The sequence below is a fragment of the Cinclus cinclus genome, chromosome 27, assembly GCF_963662255.1.
Source record: "Cinclus cinclus chromosome 27, bCinCin1.1, whole genome shotgun sequence".
Lineage (NCBI taxonomy): Eukaryota > Metazoa > Chordata > Aves > Passeriformes > Cinclidae > Cinclus > Cinclus cinclus.
The window spans coordinates 7,262,091-7,288,774 of NC_085072.1; the positions used below are offsets into that span (position 1 = coordinate 7,262,091).

Below are 26,684 nucleotides of genomic sequence, written 5' to 3' on the forward strand. Positions count from 1 at the left end.
ATCCAGAGCACTGTGCTCTGGAAAGAAAGGTGACTTTCTTGGTTGAAAGTGATACATTCAACACTATCAGTTGTCCTTTCTTCAGTAATGAAGCTCTTTTATTGTATTGCCGATTTGAAACAGAGTAATTTAATCCTCCTACTTCAATTAAAAATGACAACAATACCTGTGGACAAGGAATCACAGCCATGATCAAAAAGCTCCCCTAATGGAGTGCTGCTATTTGTCCGTCTTGCTTGTTTTCCATCTATAGCATCCAGGGACTGGTAGATGAAAAGGCCACAAGCACAAGCAACGTATGCCCAGGGAGGCGCCTAAGAGAGAAGGGCAATCACAATACGGTTTAAAATAATCCTTGAAAAGAGAAAGCCTGCAGCTGAACTGACCCACAGCCTGACACGGCAGTTTTCCCTTTGCACATATGCCCTCCTCACCCAGGGACCTTTCAGCAGCTGGTCGTTGCAAGGAGAGACAGAATGGGTTGTTATATATGGAATGTAAATAAACCAGTGAGATTAATAGCTACAGCCCCTGCTCTAAAGCAGGAGGCTGCACTATACAGCTGGAAAAACTGTAACTTTACATTTGCAAAGCGGTGCACAACAAAGGCCTCATTAAATACATGCAAGTTGTCCCAGTGATTTCACAAACTTGGGAACTTTTAGCCCCTGACTTTGTGACAAACACTGAGCTCACTTTTACCAGCCCTTCACCACTCACCAGTTGAAAGCTGTGTCACTGCCAGTGCCCAGACTTTGAGTCCAAGAACATTTCCAGAGCTCTGCAGCATAGCCCCTCCACCACCAACTGTTCCCTCCAGCAAAAGGCACCAAGCAACTTTGCCAAATCTATGTTAAGAACCCTTAATGGTCATATCCATGATAACAACTTCTACTCTGACAGAAACACAAACAATGCCAAAGCCCTGCTAGAGCAAAGATTACAATCCAAGTTTTTTTGAAGCATAAACCCTTAAGAACACAAAAGCCAGGGAGCTGCCATTACTCCATCTTCATTTACACATCCATCAATCAGATATTATTGGCTATTTTGCAATCGTCACATCTGACACACTTCTTAAAGAAGTGAGCATTTACGAGCAGTTTTATTTTACAGACCACACCAACAAATCCCAAATACAGCTTAATCAAGCTGACCTGCCTCTCCTAAGGCCCTGGAGTCCAGCTGCTTTTGACAAACACAACCTTGACTAATTTATAGCACATCAAGTTAAATGTATTTCCTTCTACAGCTTGCATTGCTCCTGCATTTACCAAAACAGTTCATTCTAACCCAAAAGTTATCATTGTGCTCTGCTTTCAGCAATGTCTGTACACACAGCAGAAGATGAGAAATGGGAAATATGTCACCCAAGAACAGAATATCACATTTAGCTAAGGTTCTGATGCCACACAACTCCCTCCTATTTTTATCCCTCAAGTACAGATTTTATCTGTCAGAGTTAAGTTACATGGCATCACCCTGAAGGTTCCTCTATAAACTTAAAAATCAGTCTGCCGGCTCTCCTTTTTTAAAAGCTCCTTTCATGAGCAGTGTAGGTGTTTCCACTTAGACCTATTTATATCCAAGTAAGATTTCACAGCTCTCTTTTTATCCAGATGATTATTTTTTTTTAAGCTCAGGTACCATTCCATTAGTCAGCACATTTCACATCAGTCAGCTGGGTCCTCCCAGCTAAGCAGGAAGTATTTGCATCTCCTTCACTCTCCGGCTGCATGAGGCCCTGAACAACAGCTCTGCCCCAGCTGCATCTTTCTGCAACAGGAAAGGAGGAGTCGCTTTTGAAAAAAAGCAGAACTAAGTCTGAGCTACACAGAGGAGAAAATTTACATCACAAATCAATAGTGGTTTGGGGGGAGGAGGAGAAATTCTGCTCCTGGAGGTTCACAGCTCCATTTTCTTCCCCACACAGCTCCTTGACACTTAAAAAGCATCTCCCTGGTCACACTATGCCATGTGGCAAATCAGATCAGGCCAGAAGCTGCCTCAGCACCAAGTTATTTTTCAGTTCAAGTGAGGAGAAAAATCTTAATTCACCTCACATAAAGTACTTCTCAAACTGATAAGTACCAAACAGCGCTTTCATACAGCAGCCTGCAGCTAACACCAACTTTCTGATGCTCTGAGTGCAGCTTCCTGGTGTGCACTTCAGAAGTTTAATTACCAACCAAAATACAACTGTTCTCCAAATTCAAAATTCTGCTCTAGTTTAATGACCTAAACCAGCTCTGGGCTCCTGAGAGCTGAAGTCTCTCTATCAGACTGGATTTCAGAGTCTGAGACCCCATGTAACTCTGCTCAGAAGTAAACAAGTTAAAGCAACCCAAACCACAGCCTGGAAAAGGAATGAGCTGTTCCAAGTATTCCCTGATCAAACTGAATAGTCACTGTTTATCTTACACGTGCCAAATTCCACAGGTTATTGTGAAACAATCTATTTCAACAGATTTCCAGGAGAGGCAAACATCCCTTTCCCATGTCATACGTGGAGCAGGGATGCAGTGCTGACTGTGCCAAACTACGTGAGATTTTGGAGTCTGGTGGGGAACAAACTGTGTCCTGCTGGATTCCCAACCTCAGCTGGGAGACTTGGTTAGGAAGGAGTTCAGATATTTTAAAAGCTGGAACTCTTGAGACATTCCCAGCCATTTGGTGTGTAACAAATTTCTATACTAAATCACTCCCTTTCTCAGTGCACACACATAAAAGCAGCTCTTAAGATTGAACATTCAAGTGAAAACTTTTCCAGTGCAAAAGAATGAGTCTACAAGTGCTTCATGAGGTAACTGGTGACAGAGAGAAGTTAAGATGCCTCAAAAAGACTTCTGTACCCTTGAAATCAGGTTGAAACAGTTTTGCTCAGGGCAGGTCAGGAGCTTTTAGAACATTCAGAACAAAGAATAAAACCACTGACTTTTATCCGGCCTCCTCACAGCACAGCCAAGATGGAGAACACAACTCCATGTCCCCACAGCTCCACTACACTGTGCCAAAGTCCTGACTGAGCTGCCAGGACACAGAACCTGCTGGGGCCCAGGAAGGTATCCCTGTGGCTCACTAAGCTGGGTTTGGTAACACCAGCTTTGATATCTTAAGCAGCACTACTCTAGAGCTCAATGCCTTGGCTCTGGTGCAGCCTAAGTATGTTCAATCCACCTGGCTCATGTAGCAACTCCAATCCCAGAGCTGAGGGGGAAGTCACCCTGTTGTAGGCACAGAAAGTAAACAGGTACCAACTCCTCCTGTCACACAGGCCAGGCAGATGCAGAGCCACTGCTCCATCTCCTAGCAAGGCTGAGCTTTGTGCAGCAGGTCCCTCACAGCTGCTTTGGTGTTAACCTGCTCCACACAGGTGTGTTGGCCCCAGGAACTGCTGTCTCACTCCAGCATCCACATGTGCTCTCTCTGCATGCTAGCGTCACAGAGAGACACAAACATTTACAGAGCCGGTTACAAGGACAAGGACTGCAGGCTGAACAGCAAGAACTAGCTCTTCCCAATGCAACAACCCACCCAAAACTAGTGACAGCAACCAAAACAAAGAATGTCAGCAGTCCATAACTCACCTGTTCTGTAGCCGTTGGGCAGTAACATACTAATAGCAGAGTTGTAAATATATTTATTAACAGTCCGATGATGGTGATCAGGTTGGGGGCAATCCAGGCTGGAACTCTTCCAACTAACCATTCCCAGTAGCCCTGCATGAGGGGCTCAAGCAGGGACCGTCCAGCACTCTGGTATTTGTGCTCCTCTAACCGTTTGAGCTGGTGCTTGGACAGGGGTGGTGTAGGCAGCTGCACCAGTTTGCTGAGCACACAGGCAGCACTGGGGCCGTGGCCACAGCCCGCAGGGCCCTCCAGGTGTGACTCCCCACATCGCCTCTTGATGTTCCGGTGCCCACTCATGGGTTGGGTGGCCTAGGAAGTGTCTTGGGCAGGCAGCAGCTGGGCTGGAAAACCATAAGATCCTGCAACACAAAGGGGTAAGACATACCTGAGCACACAAATGAAATTTTAGGATAGCAAAAGTTCCCAGCTGCTGCCCTAAAGAGCATTTTATCTGCCATCAGCAAAGCAAGATGACTTTATAGGATTACTCCTTTGAAGAGAAAATTATCTCGAGAATTGCTAAAGGAATTATAAGAAATGAGTGTTGCCAATGCAGCCAGTGTTACCCTGCAGCCACCAATCGAAATTCCAGCAGCAGCAGAAACTCCCACCACAGCAGTGAGTTGTATTACAGACTGGGGCACAGCCAGTCCCCTCATATCTCTCCCAGGAGAACAAGTGGCATCACTCAGGTTATCAACTGACAGCACAAAAAACTGTACCAATGCTGAGAAGTCTTAAGTTAAATTGGTTTGAAGCAGCTTTGTCTCCTCAGCGATGCTGGACAACCACTTAAAAACAATTTTTTTTCTGTTCCTTATTTCAGTTTTACTGCAGCTTTTTTCCTCTCTAAATTTAACACAGCTCATTGCCTGTTTAACTCTCAAGATATACAAGAAACATGCAGGAGCTGAAGAACTTTATTTGGCCAGGGATAGCACAAAGCAGCTGTGAAAAGAAAACATAGGGTCAGGAACAGATCTTAGAGCACAAACAAGGACCCTCACAATGTTCCATCTCCCCTGAAAGCAGGTGACCAGACAGGTGTAACTCTCCACAGCAAGTAGAGAAGCAGTAGAGAAAGGAGACTAAAAATAAAGTTTGCTGTTAATCTGTAGGAGACAACGAGGGGAAAAAAAAAAAGAAAAAAGAAAACCTGGTTGAATTTGAGCAAATAAAGTAGGGAAAGGAAGAAGACAGGGAGTTCTAAATCCATCCACACTGCATGAGTAGAGAAAACTGTGCAAAACAAAGGTCATCGCTGGCCTAAGAACAAGTTGCTCTCAGCTCCACTCTCCACACCCTCAGCAAGGCAAATTCCAGCAGTGAAAAGCCACTTCAGGAAGCTCCGTCAGAGAGAGAAGAGAAAGTGGCAAGGCCCTCACTGTGCTCGATAAGCTCGGGAGGAAGCAGAGCTGCACCTCTCCAATCGCCTGGAGACCAAACTTAAGTCACCGCGGAGGTCCTTGTGGGTGTTACCCTGAATGACCACAAAAATTACTCCCAGTGCATTAAATTGGGCTTTTCCTTCATCCTGAGGGGATGAGCCAAAGGGAAAACAGCCCAGAAGCGCCTCGTTCTCTAAAACAAACGCCCGGCCCGGCTGCCGCTGGACTCCCACCGGGCCTGTCAAACACCCGGCCGGGGAGGGGCCCAAGGCACCCCCGGCCCCGCCGACGCTTCGCCCCCGCCCACGGCGCGGCCCGGGTCCCCGGGACCCCGGCCCAGCCACACTTCGGAGCCCTCCCCGCTCCCGCCTCCCGCGCCCTGCAGAGCCCGCCCGGCCGGGGACCCACGCAGACCCCACCGCTGCCGCCAGGGTACCCCCAGCGCTACCTCCTCTCCCCGCACCGGGCGGAGCTGTTTTTACGCCCCTTTTGCGACGGCCGGAAAGGAAGCGGCGGCAGCGCGCGCCGGGGGCGGGGCAGGGGCGGTGCGAGGACGGCGCGGGAGCGGCTGAGGTGAAGGGGGAAGGGACGGGGGGACCCCAAGCCCGCATCGCTCTCACCCCTGTAACCCCACAGAGATCCCACAAGCTCCCCTTCACCCCCAAGCGACCATCCCCTGCCCCCCCTGTCACCCCTCTTAGCGACGTCCCGGTGTTCTTGTCACCCGTCAGAGACCCTCCATCGGAGACCCCTTGACATCTCCCTCAGAGCCCCCCCCCCATCCTCAGTGACGCCATGGCCTCCCTATCAGCCCTCATCACCCCTTCAGTGATCCCCCAGTGTCCCCTGACCCTCTCCATGTCACCCTCACCCTGCTCCGTGCCACCCCACTGGGTGCCCTGCAGTCCCTACTGCCCTTTGGGATCCCCAGGAACCTGAGGTGTCCTCCCTCCCTCTCCTGACAAATCCCTCTCATACCCTTTGTGCCACCCTGTCAGCCCCAATGACTCCGTCACCGTCCCTGCCTCCCAGTGATCCCCCACCCCATCCCCAGTGACGCTCATCACTTCCAGTAATTCCTCTGCCCAGAGGACCCCACTGAGCCCCTCTGCCCCTTCATCTCTCTGCACTCAGCCTCCCTTTTCTCCCCTGCATTCCCTTTCCCTCTTCTCCTAAACCTCCCTCCGTCCTGGTTCCTTTTCCCTTTCCTCTGTGATCGCCCTCGGAGCACGCCCACTCCGCCTGTGACTTTGCAGTGACTCCAGTCCCAGCTGTTGCAAGGGAACCTCCTGGTGGATCTACTCCGAGGACTCAGGTGTTTTTAGCTGAATCTGTGGTCAGGCAGGTGGGATTGGCCAGTGCCATGGGTTCATCCCTGATACAGAGCTCCTGGATCAACCGGTGCCCAGCCACTGTCACAGTGAGCCAGGTGTCCCAAGCATGTTGGGGACGTCCTGCGCCACAGTGTCCTGGGCCTGGCACTCTTTGTATTGGCTTCAGGACATGCTTTGCCTTCCCAGACAGGGAGTAGGAGCAGAGCCAGAATATGGAGACCCCCTGGAAGCTGCCCCCCTGAAAGATTTCATGGCAATTTTTTTGGTGTCTGTACTGAGAAAACACTCAACATGAGTCACCTGTCAATACCCTGCAGCAGGGACAGCAGAGGTAACACATTTCCTACTTCCTTTCATCAGTGCTCTGAGGATTAGTGACCTTTACCCAAGGCTTATCAGTGGGACACGACAGGCAGTTGTGCAGGCTGTTCAGACCCAGCCCTATCCAGCCTCTGTTTGTTTAGGAAGGTACAGACAAATGCGTCTGTCTTTCCCTCAGCGCTTGTCCACTGGACAATTTGCTGGAGACAAAAAGAAGTGTCCCTCGGTAGGGGTTTATCTCTACCTGTCTGGCTGACAGCAGGGAAGAGGCAGGCTGACAATCCAGGGATCAGCAGTAATTCAGGAATTTCCCTTTTCACCACATAATTCAACCATCTTTGCAGCTTTATCCAGGTAACATGAACTTTCTGCCCTTGATGGTCTTGCCCACCTTTCATTTTCCTTTACAGTTTCTATTGCACATGCTCCAGCCTGGATAGGGTGTGACTGCACTCTTGCACTAGGAGAAACACTTCCAAGAGGGTTAAAATCTCCTTTGCTTTTGAAACGGTACTGGTTTGAAAAGCAAAACCAGTGAGACTTCAAGTCAGTAATACAATTTTTAATAGGGAAGAGAAAAAGGAAAAATAAAATACATGCAATAATAAAAAAAAAAACACTGATAAGAGTCAGAATACAACCTGATACTCTGTTAGTCAGGGTGTTGGTGCAGTTTTTCCTCCAAAGGGTTCAGCGATGATGTGGGAAAAAGCCTGTTTTTTTCTCTGGAATTCAGTGGAAAAAGGCTGCCCTTGGTGTTCTAAACTTTAGTTTTTATTTAGGTAGGAAAGGCTTGGCTCACCCTTCTGGCCGGAGCATTTCCTAATGGGATGATGTAATCTTATCAATTATACAGTAGGACTGCATGGCCCATTAACAGAACATACTTCTTACAGAGATAAGCATGATCACTCTTCTCAGTTATACAGTAGGATTCAATGGCTCATTAACAGAAGACATCTCCTACAGAGATAAGGATCATCACCCTTCTTAGATGGTAATAGAATATATATCTTGTATTGTACACCAGGACATAATCCACCCTTTATTTTATTGCCATCTACATTATACTCAAACTAATACCTTTTTAGAGATTTATATATATATAAAATACAGAATGAAACTCTACACACAGTTCTTTCTTAAAATAAGGTCTTTTTGCGGTATACAGTGGGTTTTTAATTTTTTTTTGTATTATTCACTAAGTGTAACTAGGTTTTTGAGCAAAAACAATTCTACTGATTGGTTTGCTTTTGTTTGCGGTGGGATTAATTTAAACAGTCTTTTAAAAACTATTTTTTATGTGTATTAAAGGGATTTTGTTTTTATTCACTGTGTTTAGGGGTATAGATTGGGCAGGACTGGCTTGATTGATGGATTTTTGGGTGTTGACTATTTAGGTGGCTTTTGTTAAGTTTATTTTTTAATTTTTGTAGGGTTTTTGATTCAGTGTTTTTAGGCTAGTTTTAAGGAGTTTATTGTAGTGTTTAACTTTTTCGGTAGCTGGCGCGTGGTAAGGGATATGATATATTTATTTAATATTATGTTTTTTGGCTTAGGTGTTGATAAGGCTGTTCTTGAAATGGGTTCTGTTGTTTGACTTAATTTTTTTAGGGGTACTATGCTTTTAAAGGATTTGTTTTTTTAGGCTTGAGATAGTGTTTTGGGCAGTAGCATGAGGCACAGGGTAGGTTTTTAACTATTTTGTGGTTGCTTTTACTATGGTTAGTCCGTAGTGCTTGCTTTAGCGGGATTGGGGAAGGGTGATATAGTTAATTTGTTAGGCTTCCCCATACCTGTACTTTGATTATTGTTCACCGTACTACAGAGGCTTCACTTGTTTGGCCTGTTTGATTGTGGCACAGGTTTTACAGTTTTGGATGACCTGTGAGATGTTGTTTATAGTAAGGTTCACTCTTTCATTATGGGCTTATTGGTATGTTGTTTTTCTTATCTGCTGACTAGAGGCATCATGGGCTCAACGAGCTAGGAATAATTCTCCCTTGTGCTGCCAGTCTAGATTCAGTTGTGATATTTTTACCTTGACAGCTTGGTCCACCTGCTCATTGTTGTGATGCTCTTTATTAGCTTGACTTTTGGGTACGTGCACATTTACGTGTTGAACTTTTATAGTTAGCTTCTTTACTCAGGTAGCAGTGTTTTGCTAAATTTCAGTGATTTAGATGGGTTTTTTTTTGTGGGAGTGTAGTTGGTTTTAGATCTTTTGTAGCTTTTGTTTTAGAATTTTAGTGGTTGATTTCAAGTTTTACTAGGCACTTTTTGCCAAAGGCTTCAGGATAGACTATGGTTTCCAGTTGCAGAGTAGAGTAGTTTTTTTACTTTTGGTTCCGTTTTGACTGGGTCGAGGGCTATCGCATGAGTGATTTTTTGCTTGATTTGGGCGAAGGCTTGTTGTTTAGGGCCCTAGTGGAATTTTTTTTTTTTTTTGTGGGTAATCAGGTAGAGAGGGCTTACAATTTGGCTGTACTCAGGGATGTGCATTTTTTGAAAGTTTATGGCACTTAGGAAAGCTTATGGTTATTTTTTTGTTGGTAGGTGGAGACATAGCGGTGATTTTATTAATTATTTTTGTTAGGATTTGACTCTAAGAAATTGAATTTTCTGGGCTGGTTCCTTAACTTTACTTTGCTTAATGGCAAAATTAGCCTTTGGCAGAATTTGAATAATTTTTTTTTGAAGACTTTCCTTGCTGTGCTCTTCCATACAATGATGTCATCGATATATTGTAGATGTTTGGGAGCCTCACTTTTTTTCAGTGCAGCTTGGATTAGTTCATGGCAGATGGTGGGACTGTGCTTTTACCCCTGGGGTAGTTGGTTTTGGGTGTACTGCACGCCCCTTCAGGTGAAGGCAAACTGAGTTTTGCATTTTGTTGCTAGAGGAATGGAGAAAAATGCATTGGCAATGTTAATGGTGGCGTACCATTTTGTTGTTTTGGACTCCAGCTTGTACTGGAGTTCCAGCATGTCCGGCACAGCAGCGCTCAGTGGTGGAGTTACTTTATTTAATGTATGATAGTTTGCAGTTAATTTTCATTTTTCCTTAGACTTGCGCACAGGCTAGATGGGGCTGTTGAAGGGTGAGTGGGTTTTGTTGACTATTTTTTGGCTTTTTAGTTTACTAATCGTTTCATTGATGGGAGTTACAGCATTTTTGTTGGTACGGTATTGCTGACGGTGTATTGTTGTTGTGGTGATTGGTACTTGTTGCTTTTTAATTTTCAGTAGTCTCACAGTAGAGGGGTTATCTGAGAGATTAGCAAGGTATTTAGTTTTTTGATGTTTTTTGTTTTCACAGCAGCTATTTCAAAAGCCTAACGATATCTCTTTGGGTTTTTGAAATACCCATTTCGAAGATGGTTTATGTCGAGGATGTATGGGGCTTTTGGGTTAGTTACGATTGGGTGTTTTTGTTACTTTTTCTTAGTTAAACTCACTTTGGTTTTTATTATAGTTAGCTGCTGGAATATTTTTGTTACCTTAGAAATAGAGATTGACTCTTTTTCTACAAACTTTGATGGCATCGGGATACTTTGGGCACCAGTGTCAACCAAAGCTTTATGTTTTTGTAGGTCGGATGTGCTAGGCCATCGGATCCACACAGTCCAATAGATTTGATTGTCCCTCTCCTTTACTTGATTAGAGGCAGGGCTCTTCTATTCTTGGTCTTGGTACACGTAGGGTTTTTTTGTAAATAGGTTTTTGAGGGTCCTTTAAGAGGATCAGTTATATTATCATTTTGATACTGTTTGGAGTTTTGTGCACGAGAAACTGGAGTAGCGTTGACTCTAGATGAGCTCTTCGTGTTGGGTGGTTTTATTTTTTTAGTTTACATTTCTGGGCTGATAAGGAGGAGGTGGGTTTTTTACTTTTTTTTACTTTTTTATGGTTTTTTATGCTTTTGAAGGAAAAAACAGAGGTTACTTCGTGGAGTGTGTTCTCTCTCCCTGGCTGGGAAATGCCGGCTCCTAATGGCAGAGACTCTTGTTCGTTCTGGTGAGATTTGGTAGGGGTTTTTTTAAGTTTTTTTTTTTAGTTTTTGATGGCTTTCTTCAATTAAGTTTTGGACTTGCTCAACTAGCCTTGTTTTTATGGTCGAGACATGGGTACAAAATGGGGCAGTGACAGTGTTCTCATAAATTCTTAGTTTGTTGGCCAAGACGCTCATCATGTTTTTACTATTTTTTCATTGCAGTGTTGCCAGATAACGGGAGTACATTTTTGGTTTAAGCCGTGTGAATTTTAACTACATTTGTGACGTGCATTGGACACAGTTTGGGCTCTTAGGAAATCTCTCATTTTTTGAGAAAATGATTTCTAGCACAGCCAGTTTCTTTAGGCATCGGATACCTTGTTTTATTGTGTTCCATTTTTTTTGGTGCACTTGGAGATTTTTTTTACAAAGGTATCTGTTTTTCACCCTTGTCAGCAGTTGCCGCCAGAGGTTGAGGGTTTTTTGGATTTTTTCGATTCTCTGGTCGATGACTACATTTTGGGATACAGATTTTAGTTGCCTGGCCTTACTTTCATCCAAAATGGTGTTATTGGTTGCAGTGTCTTAGATGCGGAGCAGCTAGGTTAGGATGGATTCGTTTATCTGGCAGGTGATTTTTTTTTGCAGGTTACGCAGCTCACCCAGGGATAGAGAGTGAGTGATGATTTTTGGTTTTGTCTCTTCTGCTGGGTGCGAAGGTTTTGTTATGTCTTTATTAGTGACTATGCAAACTGATTTGTTCTTTGATTTCTTTTTTTGAACAGGGATAACTGTTATTGGTTTGGAATGTTTTGGTTTGGTGACAGTTTGTGTGGAGATGTTGATGGTACTTTTGGTTTTTTTTTGGGGTAAAAGTTTATGTAGAGATGGATGTTCTTGGCATCCAGAGAGAACTCAAGATTTCTAAAAGCTGCTGTGCCAGGCTTGAAAGATTGGAAAAAATCATCCTTTTCCCCTCCCCCCAGGGGCTGGGTGTGATTGTTAAGACCCCAGATGTAGGAGCCTAGACTAGGACAAACAAACAAAGTTGAGTATATATTCCGAATGATGTTCATTGCCTCAGAGGTTATCATGCAATAGACATAATAGACCAATAAAGCAATTTTTATACCATACCCTGGTCTACACAGAAGCATTACAACCGGCAGATAGTTCCCCATGTGCAGGAAAATATAGAGAGTAAGATATAAAACCCACGTAAGCATGTTGAGAATCATGGCGAATAGGTGGCTTCCACAATTTAAAATTGCAATGCTGACTTTTTCTCAGTACCTTTGTGCCCCACGTTGGGCGCAAATAAATGTACTGGTTTGAAAAGCAAAACCAGTGAGACTTCAAGTCAGTAATACAATTTTTAATAGGTAAGAGAAAAAGGAAAAACAAAATGCATGCAATAATAAAAAAAAACACTGACAGAGTCAGAATACAACCTGATACCCTGCCAGTCAGGGTGTTAGAGCAGTTTTTCCTCCAAAGGGTCCAGCGATGATGTGGAAATAAGCCTGGTTCTTCCTCTGGAATCCAGTGGAAAAAGGCTGCCTTTGGTGTTCTAAACCTCAGTTTTTATCTAGGTAGGAAAGGCTTGGCTCGTCTTCCTGGCTGGAGCATCTCCCAATGGGATGGTGTAATCTTATCAGGTATACAGTAGGACTCAATGACCCATTAACAGAAGATACTTCCCACAGAGATAAGGATGATCACCCTTCTCAGTTATACAGTAGGACTCACATGGCCCATTGTCTTGGTTTGAAAGACAGGTGTTTGCTAAGGAAAGCAGAAGCTTCCCTTTGGACTGAAAAAAAAAAACCGTGATTCTTCCGATTATTATAATTTTGGAATTAAGAGAGCTCTCAGGCAAAGATATGGGGGTAGGAATAACAGTTCTTTACTAGTATATCTAACAAGGCAAACAAGAACAACACCAGCTATGAAATTACCCACAAACAGAACAGTAACTCAGTCCCAGTGTTTTGGCTGCAGGCACCTTTTCCCTGAGCTGCAGTTCCCGGTGCTGGGGACGGGCGGGTCCCGCAGAGCCGCAGGAGGGCTGGGGGTGATGGCAGCGCTGTCCCAGGGGGAGAGAGAGATGGAGAGAGAGCTCTCCGCTCACGGTGTCGGTCCCGGTGATCAGCAGAGTGCTGGATGGGGGTAGTTCACAGCGAGAAGACAGCCGGGCAGGGTCCGATGATGGTTTCCCGACGCTGGGATGGCGGAGGTGGAGGAGAGGCAGCGATCGTCCTTCTTGTCCAAACTCCGCGGGGGAAATGGGCCGAGGCCCAGCCTTCCGCTTCCTCTTCTGGATGTTTGAATCTCCCGGGGTTCCCTCTTCCCTCCCCTCCCCTCCCCCTTGTCACCAGGGCCCAGTCAACAGGTATCTTAGCATGACAATGGGGAAAATTCCACAGAGGGAAAAAAAAAAGAAAGAACTAACCCTCAACATTATCCACCCCGAATTTTCCCCTACCATCATGCCAAATCAAATTTAAAATCTTCAAATTATAGACATCCATACAGTTACAGATACAGGCACAGTACTGTAGGTAGTTCACCCTAAAACAAGGTCTCCTTGGGGTATGCATCGGGTCTTTCCATCCCTTTGCGTCACCCACCAGGTACACCCTGGCCCTTGGGCAAAAACCACCCCCCGAATTGGATTGTCTTTGCTGGAGGCAGGGTTCACCCAAACAGTTTTTCCTAGCATACCTCTCATATGCACCACTGGAACCTTGTCCCCATCTGGTGTTCTCAAGGGCTCAGACTGGGCAGGGCCTTCTCGATTAGTGGAACCTCGGGTGTTCACTAACCATGTGGCCTTTGGTAGATTAATCTCCCAGTTTTTGAAAGTCCCCCCACCCAGTGCCTTCAAGGTGGTTTTAAACAGCCCATTGCCCCGTTCCACTTTCCCAGCTGCTGGTGCGTGATAAGGAATGTGGTACACCCACTCGATGCCGTGTTCTCTGGCCCAGGTGCTTATGAGGCTGTTCTTGAAATGAGTCCCATTGTCTGACTCAATTCTCTCAGGGGTACCATGTCTCCAAAGGACTTGTTTTTCCAGGCCCAGGATGGTGTTGCGGGCAGTGGCATGAGGCACAGGGTAGGTCTCCAACCATCCAGTGGTGGCTTCCACCATGGTCAGCACGTAGCGCTTGCCTTGGCGTGTCTGAGGCAGTGTGATGTAGTCAATCTGCCAGGCCTCCCCATACTTATATTTGGACCACCGCCCCCCATATCAGAGGGGCTTCACTCGCTTGGCTTGCTTGATGGCAGCACATGTCTCACAGTCATGGATAACCTGGGAAATACTGTCCATGGTGAGATCCACCCCTCGGTCTCGTGCCCACTTATAGGTAGCATCTCTGCCTTGGTGACCTGAGGCATCGTGGGCCCATCGAGCCAGGAACAACTCTCCCTTGTGTTGCCAGTCTAAGTCTATCTGTGACACCTCTATCCTTGCAGCCTGATCTACTTGCTCATTGCGTTGGTGCTCCTCATTAGCCCGACTCTTGGGGACATGGGCATCTACATGACGGACCTTTACGGGTAGCTTCTCTACCCGACTGGCAATGTCTTTGCACTCATCAGCAGCCCAGATTGGTTTTCCCCTACGTTGCCAGTTAGCTTTTTTCCATCTTTCCAGCCAGCCCCACAGAGCATTGGCTACCATCCATGAATCAGTGTAAAGGTAAAGCTCTGGCCACTTCTCTCTTTCAGCAATGTCCAGGGCCAGCTGAACGGCTTTGAGTTCAGCAAGTTGACTTGATCCACCTTCTCCTTCAGTAGCTTGTGCAACCTGTCGTGTGGGGCTCCATACGGCTGCTTTCCACTTCCGGTTCATCCCCACGATGCGACAGGAACCGTCAGTGAAAAGAGCGTAGCGAGTTTCATCTGCTGGCAGTTGGTTGTATGGCGGGGCTTCATCAGCCCGGGTCACTTGTTCTTGCTCCTCTTCATCGGCAAGACCAAAATTTTCACCTTCTGGCCAGTTTGTAATTATTTCCAAAATCCCAGGGCGATTTGGGTTTCCGATACGGGCGCGCTGTGTGATGAGGGCAATCCACTTGCTCCATGTGGCATCGGTGGCGTGGTGGGTAGAGGGGACCTTCCCTTTAAACATCCACCCCAGCACTGGTAGTCGGGGTGCCAGGAGGAGCTGTGCTTCTGTGCCGATCACCTCTGAGGCAGCTTGAACTCCTTCATAAGCAGCCAAGATCTCCTCTGTTGGGGTGTAGTTGGCTTCAGACCCTCTGTAACTTCGGCTCCAGAATCCCAGAGGGCAGCCTCGGGTCTCACCAGGTACCTTCTGCCAAAGGCTCCAGGACAAGCCCTTGTTCCCGGCTGCAGAGTAAAGCACATTCTTCACCTCTGGTCCCGTCCTAACTGGGCCGAGGGCTACAACATGAGCGATCTCCTGCTTGATCTGGGCAAAGGCTTGCTGCTGCTCAGGGCCCCAGAGGAATTCGTTCTTCTTCTGGGTGACCAGGTAGAGAGGGCTCACGATCTGGCTGTACTCAGGAATGTGCATTCTCCAAAAGCCTATGGCACCTAGGAAAGCTTGTGTTTCCTTCTTGTTGGTTGGTGGAGACATCGCGGTGATCTTATTGATGACCTCAGTGGGGATTTGGTGCCACCCGTCTTGCCACTTTACTCCCAGGAACTGGATCTCTCAGGCAGGACCTTTGACTTTGTTCCTCTTGATGGCAAAACCGGCTCCCAGCAGAATCTGGATGATCTTTTCTCCTTTCTCAAATACTTCCATTGCCGTGTTCCCCCACACAATGATGTCATTGATGTATTGCAGACGTTCTGGAGCTTCACCCTTTTCCGGTGCAGCCTGGATCAGTCCATGGCAGATGGTGGGGCTGTGTTTCCACCCCTGGGGCAGTCGGTTCCAGGTGTACTGCACGCCCCTCCAGGTGAAAGCAAACTGAGGCCTGCACTCTGCTGCCAGAGGAATGGAGAAAAATGCATTGGCAATGTCAATGGTGGTGTACCACTTTGCTGCCTTGGACTCCAGCTCGTACTGGAGTTCCAGCATGTCCGGCACGGCAGCGCTCAGCGGTGGAGTCACTTCATTCAATGCACGATAGTCCACAGTCAATCTCCATTCTCCGTCAGACTTGCGCACAGGCCAGATGGGGCTGTTGAAGGGTGAGTGGGTTTTGCTGACCACCCCTTGGCCCTCCAGCTCACGGATCATCTTGTGGATGGGGATCACGGCATCTCGATTTGTCCTGTACTGCTGGTGGTGCACTGTGGAGGTGGCAATTGGCACTTGCTGCTCCTTCACCTTCAGGAGTCCCACTATAGATGGGTTCTCTGACAGTCCAAGCAAGGTGTTCAATTGCTTAATGTTTTCTGCCTCTACAGCAGCTATTCCAAAAGCCCACCTGAGTCCCTTTGGGTCTTTGTAATAGCCATTCCTGAGGAAGTCTATGCCTAGAATACACGGTGCCTCTGGGCCAGTCACAATTGGATGCTTCTGCCATTCCTTCCCAGTCAGGCTCACCTCAGCCTCCAGCAAAGTCAATTCCTGTGATCCCCCTGTCACCCCAGCAATAGAAACAGGCTCTTCCCCCACATGTTCTGATGGTATTAGGGTGACCTGTGAACCAGTGTCAACTAATGCCCTATGTTTTTGTGGTTCTGATGTGCCAGGCCATTGGATCCACACTGTCCAAAAGACCCGGTTTTCCCGTGCCTTTCCCTGGCTAGAGGCAGGGCCCCTCTAGCACTGGTTATTATTTCCTTCCTGGGCATACATGTTGGAGGTTCCCTCAAGGGGATCTGACAAATCATCCTCCCTTTTGTAATACCCTGCATCTTGGTTATGGGAAGTTGAGGCTACCTTCACTTTAGTGGAGCTCCTTTGGTTAGTGTTTCCCTCCTTGAGTTGACGCACCCGCGCTGCCAGGGCAGAAGTGGGTTTCCCATCCCACCTCCTCATGTCTTCCCCATGGTCACGCAGAAAGAACCACAGGTCAGCTCGTGGGGTGTACCCTCTATCCCTAGCTGGGGGACGTTGGGCTCTAACTCTGGCATCTGTGACTCGCACTGGTGCTGTACTGACCTTCTTCATCTCCTCCCTCATCTCTCTCATCTTCTCTTTGAGTTCCCTAATCACAGCAGAGACCTGAGCCTGCACTGGGCCATTCATTATACTCTCAAAATTCCTGAGCCTATTGGCAACAGAACCCACTGTCTCGTGGTTGGTGTCAGCATTAATGGCTGCAATGAATGTGGTGTATTGAGATGGCTCCAGGTGTGCCAGATTCCACAACATCTGCCCTGTGCACCTGACCTTGTCGGGGTCGTTGTCATGTTGTCCACCCCTCCCAAAGAGTATCTCCAGTACTGCCACTTCTCTCAGCTGTTGGATCCCCTCCTCAGCGGTTTTCCAGCGCATTCTATGGTGGTGCTCCTGCATTCTCTCTCTATGGACAAACCTCTCTCTTACACTCATTAAAAGCCGCTCCCAGAGGGAAAGGGGGCCTCGTTCCCTTACGAATATGTGATCCACACCTGAGTCCTGGGTCAGGGGTCCCAAATTCCTTGCCTCAGTACCATCCAGCTGCACACCTGTACCCATAAGGTCCCAGACCCGCAGTAACCACGTTGTAAAAGCCTCACGGCCCCTTCGTACAACATCTTTACGCAGATTACGGAGACTCTCGTATGACAGGGACTCCGTGACGATCTCAACCTCTGGCTCCCCTGCTGGTTGTGAAGGCCCTGCTTTCTGATCCTTATTATCCAGGTGCTTTGTTTTCACCTTAGACTTTCTAGTTTCCACAGGGGCAACTACTGCTGGCTGTGAGTGCCCTTGCAGTTCAGCTGGAACCTGGAGAGATGTAACATTTGTGGGTTCCACTGCTGCACCATCAGGTTCTCCCTCTTTAAGGCAGGGGGAGAGTTTCTCAAGAGCTGGGGAAAGGTACTCCTTCAGCATTTGGCCCATCTCCTTCACTAGAAACCCCACCCACTCTGGATGGTTCCTTTCTGAGGTGAGCTCTGGGGCAGAGTCAGGCTCAGGGGCAACATCCTTAACCTCTGGGGCAGAATCCTTAGTCTCTAGGGCAGAATCCTTAGTCTCTGGGGCAGGGGCAGGGTAAGGGTCAGGCTCTGGGGCAGAATCCTTAGTCTCTGGGGCAGAGCCAGGCTCTGGGGCAGGGCCAGGCTCTGGGGCAGGATCCCTATTCCTTGGGGGACGTATCAGGGTCATCCAAGTCAATCTCCCCTCATCTTGGAATGTTAAATAGAACAGGTTTACAAGGCCTATTAGCAATGTCAGCCACTGTATGATATCATTACTACTTAGAAGAGATTTGAACCCCTCAAAAGCTGGTGGAGCAGACCCAAAAAACTGTATAAGAGGTTGGGACAAAATTTTCCCTGGTGTCATATCCTCACAGTATGTACCATTATTAAAGTAGCCCCAAAAACATACAGTTAGAGTGTGATAGCTCTGAATCCATGTGCCCACCTTCCAGAGGAAGTTAAAAATCCATTAATTTCTCATGTTATCAGCTCACAAAAGGAACTGGATAATAGTTACAGCAGCCTGAGTTATAGGACCCATGTTCAAGTAAGGGATTGCAAATGGGAGAGATAAAGCTGTGGCCACATGGAGCCCAAACCACGGTAAGCTGGACAACATGATGCCACCTAACACAAAACTGAGGTAACTCAAGAACTGTTATTCCTTTTTCACCCTTTTCTCTCAATGCCCTCGGGCCCCACATTGGGCGCCAAAATCTGTCCTGGTTTGAAAGACAGGTGTTTGCTAAGGAAAGCAGAAGCTTCCTCTTGGACTGAAAGAAAATGTGATTCTTCCGATTATTATAATTTTGGAATTAAGAGAGCTCTCAGGCAAAGATATGGGGGTAGGAATAACAGTTCTTTACTAGCATATCTAACAAGACAAACAAGAACAACACCAGCTATGAAATTACCCACAAACAGAGCAGTAACTCAGTCCCAGTGTTTTTTGGCTGCAGGCACCTTTTCCCTGAGCTGCAGTTCCCGGTGCTGGGGGCGGGCAGGTCCCGCAGAGCTGCAGGAGGGCTGGGGGTGATGGCAGCGCTGTCCCAGGGGGAGAGAGAGATGGAGAGAGAGCTCTCCGCTCACGGTGTCGGTCCCGGTGATCAGCAGAGTGCTGGATGGTGGTAGTTCACAGCGAGAAGACAGCCGGGCAGGGTCCAATGGTGGTTTCCCGATGCTGGGATGGGACACAGACGGCGATCGTCCTTCTCGTCCGAACTCCGCGGGGGAAATGGGCCGAGGCCCAGCCTTCCGCTTCCTCTTCTGGCTGTTTGAATCTCGCGGGGTTCCCCTCTTCCCTCCCGTCCCCTCCCCCTTGTCACCAGGGCCCAGTCAACAGGTATCTTAGCACGACAATGGGGAAAATTCCACAGAGGGGAAAAAAAGGAAAGAACTAACCCTCAACACCCATCAACAGAAGACATTTACCACAGAGAGAAGGATGATCACCCTTCTCAGATGGTAATAGAATATATATCTTGTATTGTAAACCAGGACAGAAACACATCCTTTAATTGCTCTTGATACTAGAAACAATCTGTGATACTCAAACTGGATCTTAAACCCACCCCCCCACGCCCCCATCCCCTTAGAACTCCAAAGTGCCTGAAGATCAGGATAAATGTTTAAGAAAATCATAGTTATATGGAAAATTGAGCCTGGCTATTGCTCTTGTATAATCTGCTTGCAAAGGAGCTTGTGAAAAAAAAAAAAGGAGTTTTAGTGTGTTTTTCTTCTCCCTCTTGAAAACAATGGGATAGGACATGGTGTTAATTTGTCTCAGGACCTTGCAACTGGCACATGGAAATTCCCTTCTGCCTCCTGGTGTTTGGAGGTGCCTCCTTCTGTGCCCAGACAGAGCCTAGGAGCTGGCAGGGATACAGGGCAGCTGCACAGCAGGAAGTTGGGACAGCCTGGAGTACACCATGCCCTGACTGTGCCCAGGCATTTGCACAGAGTGAAGCCTGTGTTGGGGATGTACAGTCTGCCCCAAGAACAGTGGGAAAACTGACTTGATTCCACTGTAAAATATTTAATGAGGAGAGTGATTGAGGGAGATAGGAACTTGGGGTAGATCTTGACTGACATAAGAGAATTTAAAGGAGTAAAAATTTACAAAATTGTTTTTAGCGTAAGGAGAGTTAATGAGGGGTTTCTGCTGGGACGGCAAGAGGCCAGAGCCCAGATGGTGCCATCAGGGTGAACCTCCTGAGGGGCTGCAGATTCCTCCTGAGGGATAGCTCTTATCTCTGCTCTCTGTGACTAGGAACAGGACCCAAGGGAAGGGCTGGAGCTGTGTCAGGGCAGGCTCAGGCTGGATATCAGGAAAGGGTTCTTCCCCTGAGAGTGTTGGGCACTGCTCAGGTTCCCCAGGGGATGGGCACAGCCCCGAGGCTCCCAGAGCTCCAGGAGCGTTTGGACAATGCTGTCAGGGATGCACAGGGTGGGATTGTTGGGGTGTCTGTGCAGGGCAGGGGTTGGACTGGATGATCCTTGTGGGTCACTTCCAGCTCAGAAGATTCCATGATTCTGCCAGCCTGCAGCTACACTCTCAGTAAAAAGCTGTGCCTCAGCAGTATTCCAGGGTGTTACTAGAGATGTTCTTTCTCCCAGAAATGTCATGTGCAGGGCTCAGCTCTGGGCTCGGTGACAGCTCAGGGTACAGAGATTCCCGGTCCTAACAGAGTGAGGGCTCCTCTGCTGCCCAGCTTTCTTTGGAGCAGACAGTGCTGATGAGCTGCCTGTGTGGATACATTTATTTTGTAGTAAGGGCAATATACAGGGAGAAGTTGGAAATAGCCGTTCTGCTTTACTAACCTCATCCTAGCCCAGGTAAATCAGTCTGCACAGGCACGTAAATACCCTCAGCAGGTAAAGAATCTGCATTGTCTTTGAGCTTCGTCCCCAAAGAGCTTCAGCCCCTCTGCACCCCAAGACAGTGCCTCAAATCTGTGGGAGGAGAAGTCAGGAATTATGGAACGTCACATTAAATGGACAGGCTGGATCCATAACTGAGGCTAACGGTGCGAGAGTCAACAAGACTAAGGCCAGGTTCTGCCCTTGGGTCACAATACTCCCATTGGAATGCCCAAGCTGGGGAAGGAGTGGCTGGAAAACTAGGAAGGGATCTGGGAGCGCTAGTAACAGTACCTGGACATGAGCCCAGGTGGGCAAGTAAGCCAATGTCACCTGGGATGTCACAGCCATGATGTATCCAGAAGGCCCAGTGTGATGCCCTGTGCTGACACTGCTGGGGCACCTCCAGTCCTGGGCACATCTCTGGGCCTCTCCTGTCATGAGAGATGCTGAGGGGCTGGGGCATGTCCAGGGAAGGGAATGGAGATGGGGAAGGGGCTGGAGCACCCGGAGCAGCTGAGGGGCTCAGCCTGGAGAAAAGGAGGCTCAGGGGGGACCTTCTGGCTCTGTACAACTCCCTGACAGGAGGGGACAACCAGGGGAGGTCGGGCTCTGCTGCCAGGCAGCAAGGGCCATAACAAGAGGAAACAGCATCAAGCTGGGCCAGTGAAAGTTCAGGTTGGTTATTGGGAAAAAGTTACTCCTGGAAAGAGTTGTCCAGCACTGGCAAGGGCTGCCCAGGGCAGAGATGGAGTCATCATCCCTGGAGGAATTTAAAAGCTGTGGATATGGCACCCGGGGATGTGTTTTAATGGTGGCCTTGGCAGTGCCAGAGGAATAGATAGACTTAATGATCTTAGAGGGCTTTTCCAACTTAAATGATCCTATGACATCCTATGGTTGCACCAACCCCTCTCCAGCCATGTATTAGGCATTGCACCAGCAGGATACTGGGATGTGTGTCCACAATGAAATGGCAAGTCTCTGTGTTCTGTTCCCTTTCTTAGGTGAAAGCCGTGGTCTTAGGCACTGGTTTTAGTTGCATTCACTTCATCTCTTGAAAGCTCTTCAGTTCAAGTTAAATGGTTGTGTAGACAACTCCTAAAATAAAAAAGCCTTAAACATCAGTTTTCTTTCATTTCTACCTCCCCACCACACACAAGCTTCACTCCTTAAACCACTCGGAATGCAGGAAAAACATTGTGGGGTAAGCCAACAGTCTAATCTTGTGTCTAGTCAGCATGAGTGACAAACAGAAGGTGCTAAGAAGAATAAACAAGTCAAGAGGTACAGAAGTGCCTCACATCTTGCTTATTTTCCTTTCTATCTCAGAGGGTCAGAAAAATGAAGCGAACATGGAGTTTCAGCAGAAAAATGGCCTTGGATTCCCCTTAAGTGATATGTCCTCTGATGCCCTTTTTCTCAGGTATGTGGAATGGGGTTGGTTGGTTGGTTGGTTGGTTGGTTGGTTGGTTTGCAGGAGGAAAATCTGTTAGCTCAGAAATAAAATTAGGCACTATGAATATTTAAATGTGAAAGGAAAAGTATATTCAGACTGACTCCTTGGAGCTGGGAATTACATACCCAGGTACATAACATTTATAACAGAGAATGAAATTCAGAATCTACATTTCTCTTTCAAATTCCCAAAACACTCATACTAGAGATGGGATTGTGAAGTTACAGTCATTGCTGCACTGCAGTCTTAAAATTGTGATCAGATGGCAAACTTTATATTTAACTTAAAAACGGGCAAGAAATCAGGCAACTTGAATCTTGTCAATCTGTTTTTACTCACTGTATATCCTGTTAAACACCTTTATCTGCTGCCAACCAGCTTTCTCACAAGCAGATGAACCTTCACCTCTACAAGGCTATAGTTGTCCATTCTACGCAAGGGTTGTGAAGACTGACTAGCTCTGATCTCTTGCAAGATTCACCCACTTTTGCTTCAACTTTTTTCTTGCCATGAGACTTTCTAGTCTCAGTACTTCCTCTTTCTTCCTTTCCTCTTCCTCCTTTCAGCCTCTCCAACCCAGGCCATGCCCTTCTAAAACCTCTCAATACTTCCTTCTAGTTTTTTAACATTATTTTGTTTTTCTCACATGCAGATCTTTGCCTGGATGCCCTTGGATGCACACTCTCAATTATTTGCTCTTCACCTTTGTCCTTTTTCATCTTCCATTTACAGTCTCCCGTTTTAAGTAGGTTGAAACACTTTTTCTCTTCTTCTCTCCTGTGACCATTAGGAGACATTCTTTCTTTGTGAGGGTGACTGGCACTGGTCCTCCCAGACTGCCCAGAAAGGTTTTGTTATCTCCATCCTTGGGGTGTCATCCTGCACTACTCTGGTGGCCCTGCTTGAGCAGGAGGATGGCCCAGGTGATTTCCAGAGTTCCTTCCCCCCTTCAGCCATTCTGGGATGCTGAAATAGCTCTGGTTGTGTTTGAAGTTAGTAGCAAATTGTTTTTGCAGCAAAAGTAGGGAGGAATCACAGTTCTCTTTGTGTGAGCTCACCAGGGTGGCCCTTCTTGCTCTTAGAGAACTGGAGTGAGATACAGATTTGCTGTCAGACTGGGATTTAGGGAACTGGACAGTATGAGTACAGAATCATCATTTCACTGCACTGCACATGGATCTTTTCCTCCCACCTGTAAAACAGCAACTACTGTGAGCAACCCTTGAGTTGGTAGCAGTGAGCTCAGATAGCTGAGAGGTCAGACTGGAAGCCAGGCTGGATGGAGCTCAGAAATCTGCTCTAGTGAAAGGTGCCCCCATGCTGCCAATATTAGTATTGTTATTATTGTTACTACAATCCGTGGGAAAGTTCTGATTCATTCTCCACAAAAGAATTTGGTTTATGTTCTCAGGTCTCCATCGGTGATATCTTCCAAAAGTTAACTTTACAGCAAAGAATAAATAGATCTAAACATTACTTCAGCTTTTATTTAATCCAAAATATATGGGTTCTTTTACATTTTCACTGACATTTCATCCTAAACATTAATAAATTAAAAAAATAATAATTTTTAAAATCTGTTGCACAATGGCAAAGTCATTTTCTGGCCCACTCTGTGAGGTACCTCAGCATAGGCTTGTCCTTGGCAATACCCAAATCTAGACAGAATGGGAGGAAGAGAAGTGGGGAAATGGAGCTGTTCACTCAACATTAACACAGTGAGCCCAGGAAACTCCCCAGTGCTTTGAGTCAACCCACCAACCCATTATGGAGAGACAAGAAAATGAAACTCCGAAGCAAAGAGGACTCAGAGGAAAAAATAAAACTTATGTGTGTTCAGCTATAGGATGGCAGGGTTAGATGGGATATTGGGATATTCCTCCCTGTGAGAGTGAGGAGGCCGTGGCACAGATTGCCCAGAGAAGCTGTGGCTGCCCCATCCTTGGAAGTGCCCAAGGCCAGGTTGAGCAGTGTTTGGAGCAAGCTGGTCTAGTGGAAGGTAGTGGAAGGTGTCCCTGCCCATGATAGGAAGTGGAACAAGATGGGGTTTAAATTCCCTTCCAGCCCTGGGACTCTGTAACAGATGTCACACAGTCTGACAGGGAATAATTGAGGGCAGGTATTAAAGTAATTTTGGGTCATTTCCTCCACATCTATCCAGCCAAGTATTAATAGAAGCTGGAGGCTCCACCATAGCCACCATCAGTTGCAGTGTCAGTGTTGGGACACGTTCTCTGTCAGCTCAATCTCTTGACCTCGTGTTATGACACAAGGCTGAGAAGAAAATTGGGTCGCTTACTCACAGTGACCCACTTGACCCTTTTCTGGCAGCAACAAATCCAAGCCACGTAGTAAAATGACAGTACTGCTTTCTAATGATCCTCTAAGAATTTCAGAAATTAACATTTCCAGATTTAATTCTGTCGGATTTCCCCTGGTCTCTCTGACCTGCCTCGGCTAGCTCGGGGTCAGAGAGATAGGGGATTTTTATCCAGCATGGGCAAAGGCAAAAGTTTATTGTCCTGAGGAGTTCCAGGGAGAAGAGCGAGAGCATGGCAAACGTGGGGTATTTTCAACCCCAACTCAGGGTCGGAGGAACCCTGTGTCACAGCCACTCAGGGCTGGCCAGGGGGAAAAGGGAGGGGTTAAGGGAAGGGGAGAACCACGCTACAAACCAAGAGGGGAAACAGAACAAACCATCCTCAGTGCAACACAAAACCATAAATGTGCATTACAACATAATTCTGCTTATCTATGATTTATTCTGTCATAAGTCAGTGTTCACTTTGGGTTTGCAGGAGATGACTCAGAGCAATATCAAATATCAAACTGCTGTATGGGAAGTAGTCTGCCTCAAGGAAAGCAAAATTTCAGAGTCCTCCTAGTAAAATCCTAGTCAACCTTTGAGAATCTCAGTAAATTTGATAATCTCAGTAAACGTTTGAGAACTCAGTAAACCTTTGCATTTGGTTCTTCACAGTATCTGGAGGCAGAAGTCAGCCCTGAAATGTGGTGGTTCCAGCAAGGCCTTTCATTCCTGCCCGTGGCACTGGTTGTGTGGTCAGCAGCATCGTTTGTGTTTTCCTACATTACTGCAATTGTCCTACACCACGTTGACCCTTTGGTGCCCTACATCAGGTCAGTGATGTCCACCCTGTGTCAGACCACTGAACTGACCCCACTCCTGTGAATTCTTCCCAAATCCAGACTTAAATAGCAGCTCTTACCCAACAGCTCCAGTTCTAAAGTTACTGTTTATAGCCATTATATACATATAGTTATAGGTGATATTAAACTGACAGAGGGAAAATTCAGGTTAAATGCCAGAAAGAAATTCCTTCCCTGTGAGGGTGGTGAGGCCCTGGCACAGGTTGCCCAGAGAAGCTGTGGCTGCCCCATCCCTGACAGTGCCCAAGGCCAGGTTGGACAGGGCTTGGAGCAACCTGGGATGGTGGAAGGTGTCCCTGGTTGGAATGAGATAGTTGAGATGAGCTTTAAGGTCCTTCCCAACCCAACCCAACCCAACCCAACCCAACCCAACCCAACCCATTCTGGGATTTGTGTGTTACTCTAAAGGTATCTGATTTTGTGCAAAACTCTTAAGTTTTGTCTCTGTGAACATACCCTTAAAATGATGTGGTGCCTCACCACACCCCTGGTCAGATTTAAGCCACTCATTGCCACCAGGTTTGTTGCACCAGTAAATCCACACTAAAATCTACAGTGCCAACTTTTTTCCATCAAGGCTGATATATATTACTCAAGTTTTGCTCTTTCAGTTTTCTATGTTCTTCATTTTCCGGTTTTAAATTCCTTTTTATTCACCTGTTATGGCATCAAGATTGATAGGAAAGGAGCAGTTACTCTGAACTTGATAATTCCCTGCTCCAAGGCTAGCTTTTCTTTACCATGGTGATTTCTGCAGCTCTAAAACCAGCACAGCATAGTTTGAGTAATGAAAAATTCAGTGAAAAACATCTGGGAGGGGCTTTTTTTACATGTCCTTTGTAGACTGAAATAAGTAAAATTTTGTTGGAAGTATTTTTAATATAGATATAAAACAGGATATGTGTCACTCGATTTATCTTTTCCAGTGATACAGGGACAATACCACCTGAAAGATGCTTATTTGGGATCATGTTAAATGTTTCAACTTTCTTGGGTGAGTACAGAAAGCCGTCCTTGGTGAGCTGCAGGCAGTTCTGGAATGCAACAGCTTTAAACAAGTTCACTTCCTTCTCCAGATCATTAAACAGCCCAGAATTCTTACTCAAAAACTAAATACTGAGCAATAAATCTCAATTCTCTCAAGCAATTCAAAGTGTGTGTCAGGGATGTTATCCACAAATTGCCAGTATGGCAATTGCAGATTCCAGAAGTGCAAAAAATGGATTAAAAAATCTAACAAAAAAGTAAAGGCAATAAAAATGCAAATTCAAGGCAGTTACCTTACCTGCGCTGCAGCAATGGAGGGGGAAAAGCAACATAATATAGCTTTAAAATTAAATAGATCAGAAAAATCTATTAATTTGACTTGTTTGTCATTATATTACTTCAATTTTCACTTCCAGCTTTTCAGCTTTCCTATTTCACTATGCCCTTTTTAAAAAACTTGTGTTTTGAGAGTTGCCTCTGTTAGCATCTT

General features: G+C 46.6%; 2 protein-coding genes across 3 annotated transcripts in view; one reads left to right on the top strand and one right to left on the bottom strand.

The window, feature by feature from the left end:
• The window catches only part of CEPT1 (choline/ethanolamine phosphotransferase 1), a 31,873-nt gene extending 26,374 nt beyond the window's left edge, over positions 1-5,499 (bottom strand). For both annotated transcript variants that reach the window (XM_062509413.1, XM_062509414.1), the window contains exons 1-3: positions 5,466-5,499; positions 3,588-3,988; positions 167-314 (exon numbers count right to left, since the gene is read on the bottom strand). In XM_062509413.1, the coding sequence (XP_062365397.1) occupies positions 167-314; positions 3,588-3,926 (487 nt within the window). In that variant the 5' untranslated portion in view covers positions 3,927-3,988; positions 5,466-5,499. The remainder of the gene's footprint in view (positions 1-166; positions 315-3,587; positions 3,989-5,465) is intronic.
• Positions 5,500-5,825: 326 nt separating this feature from the next.
• DRAM2 (DNA damage regulated autophagy modulator 2) overlaps positions 5,826-26,684 on the top strand; it is a 28,523-nt gene continuing 7,664 nt past the window's right edge. The window contains exons 1-6 of the mRNA XM_062509466.1: positions 5,826-6,362; positions 6,538-6,682; positions 21,913-22,006; positions 22,830-22,962; positions 25,020-25,177; positions 26,134-26,201. Coding sequence (XP_062365450.1) covers positions 6,643-6,682; positions 21,913-22,006; positions 22,830-22,962; positions 25,020-25,177; positions 26,134-26,201 — 493 coding nt within the window. The 5' untranslated portion in view covers positions 5,826-6,362; positions 6,538-6,642. The remainder of the gene's footprint in view (positions 6,363-6,537; positions 6,683-21,912; positions 22,007-22,829; positions 22,963-25,019; positions 25,178-26,133; positions 26,202-26,684) is intronic.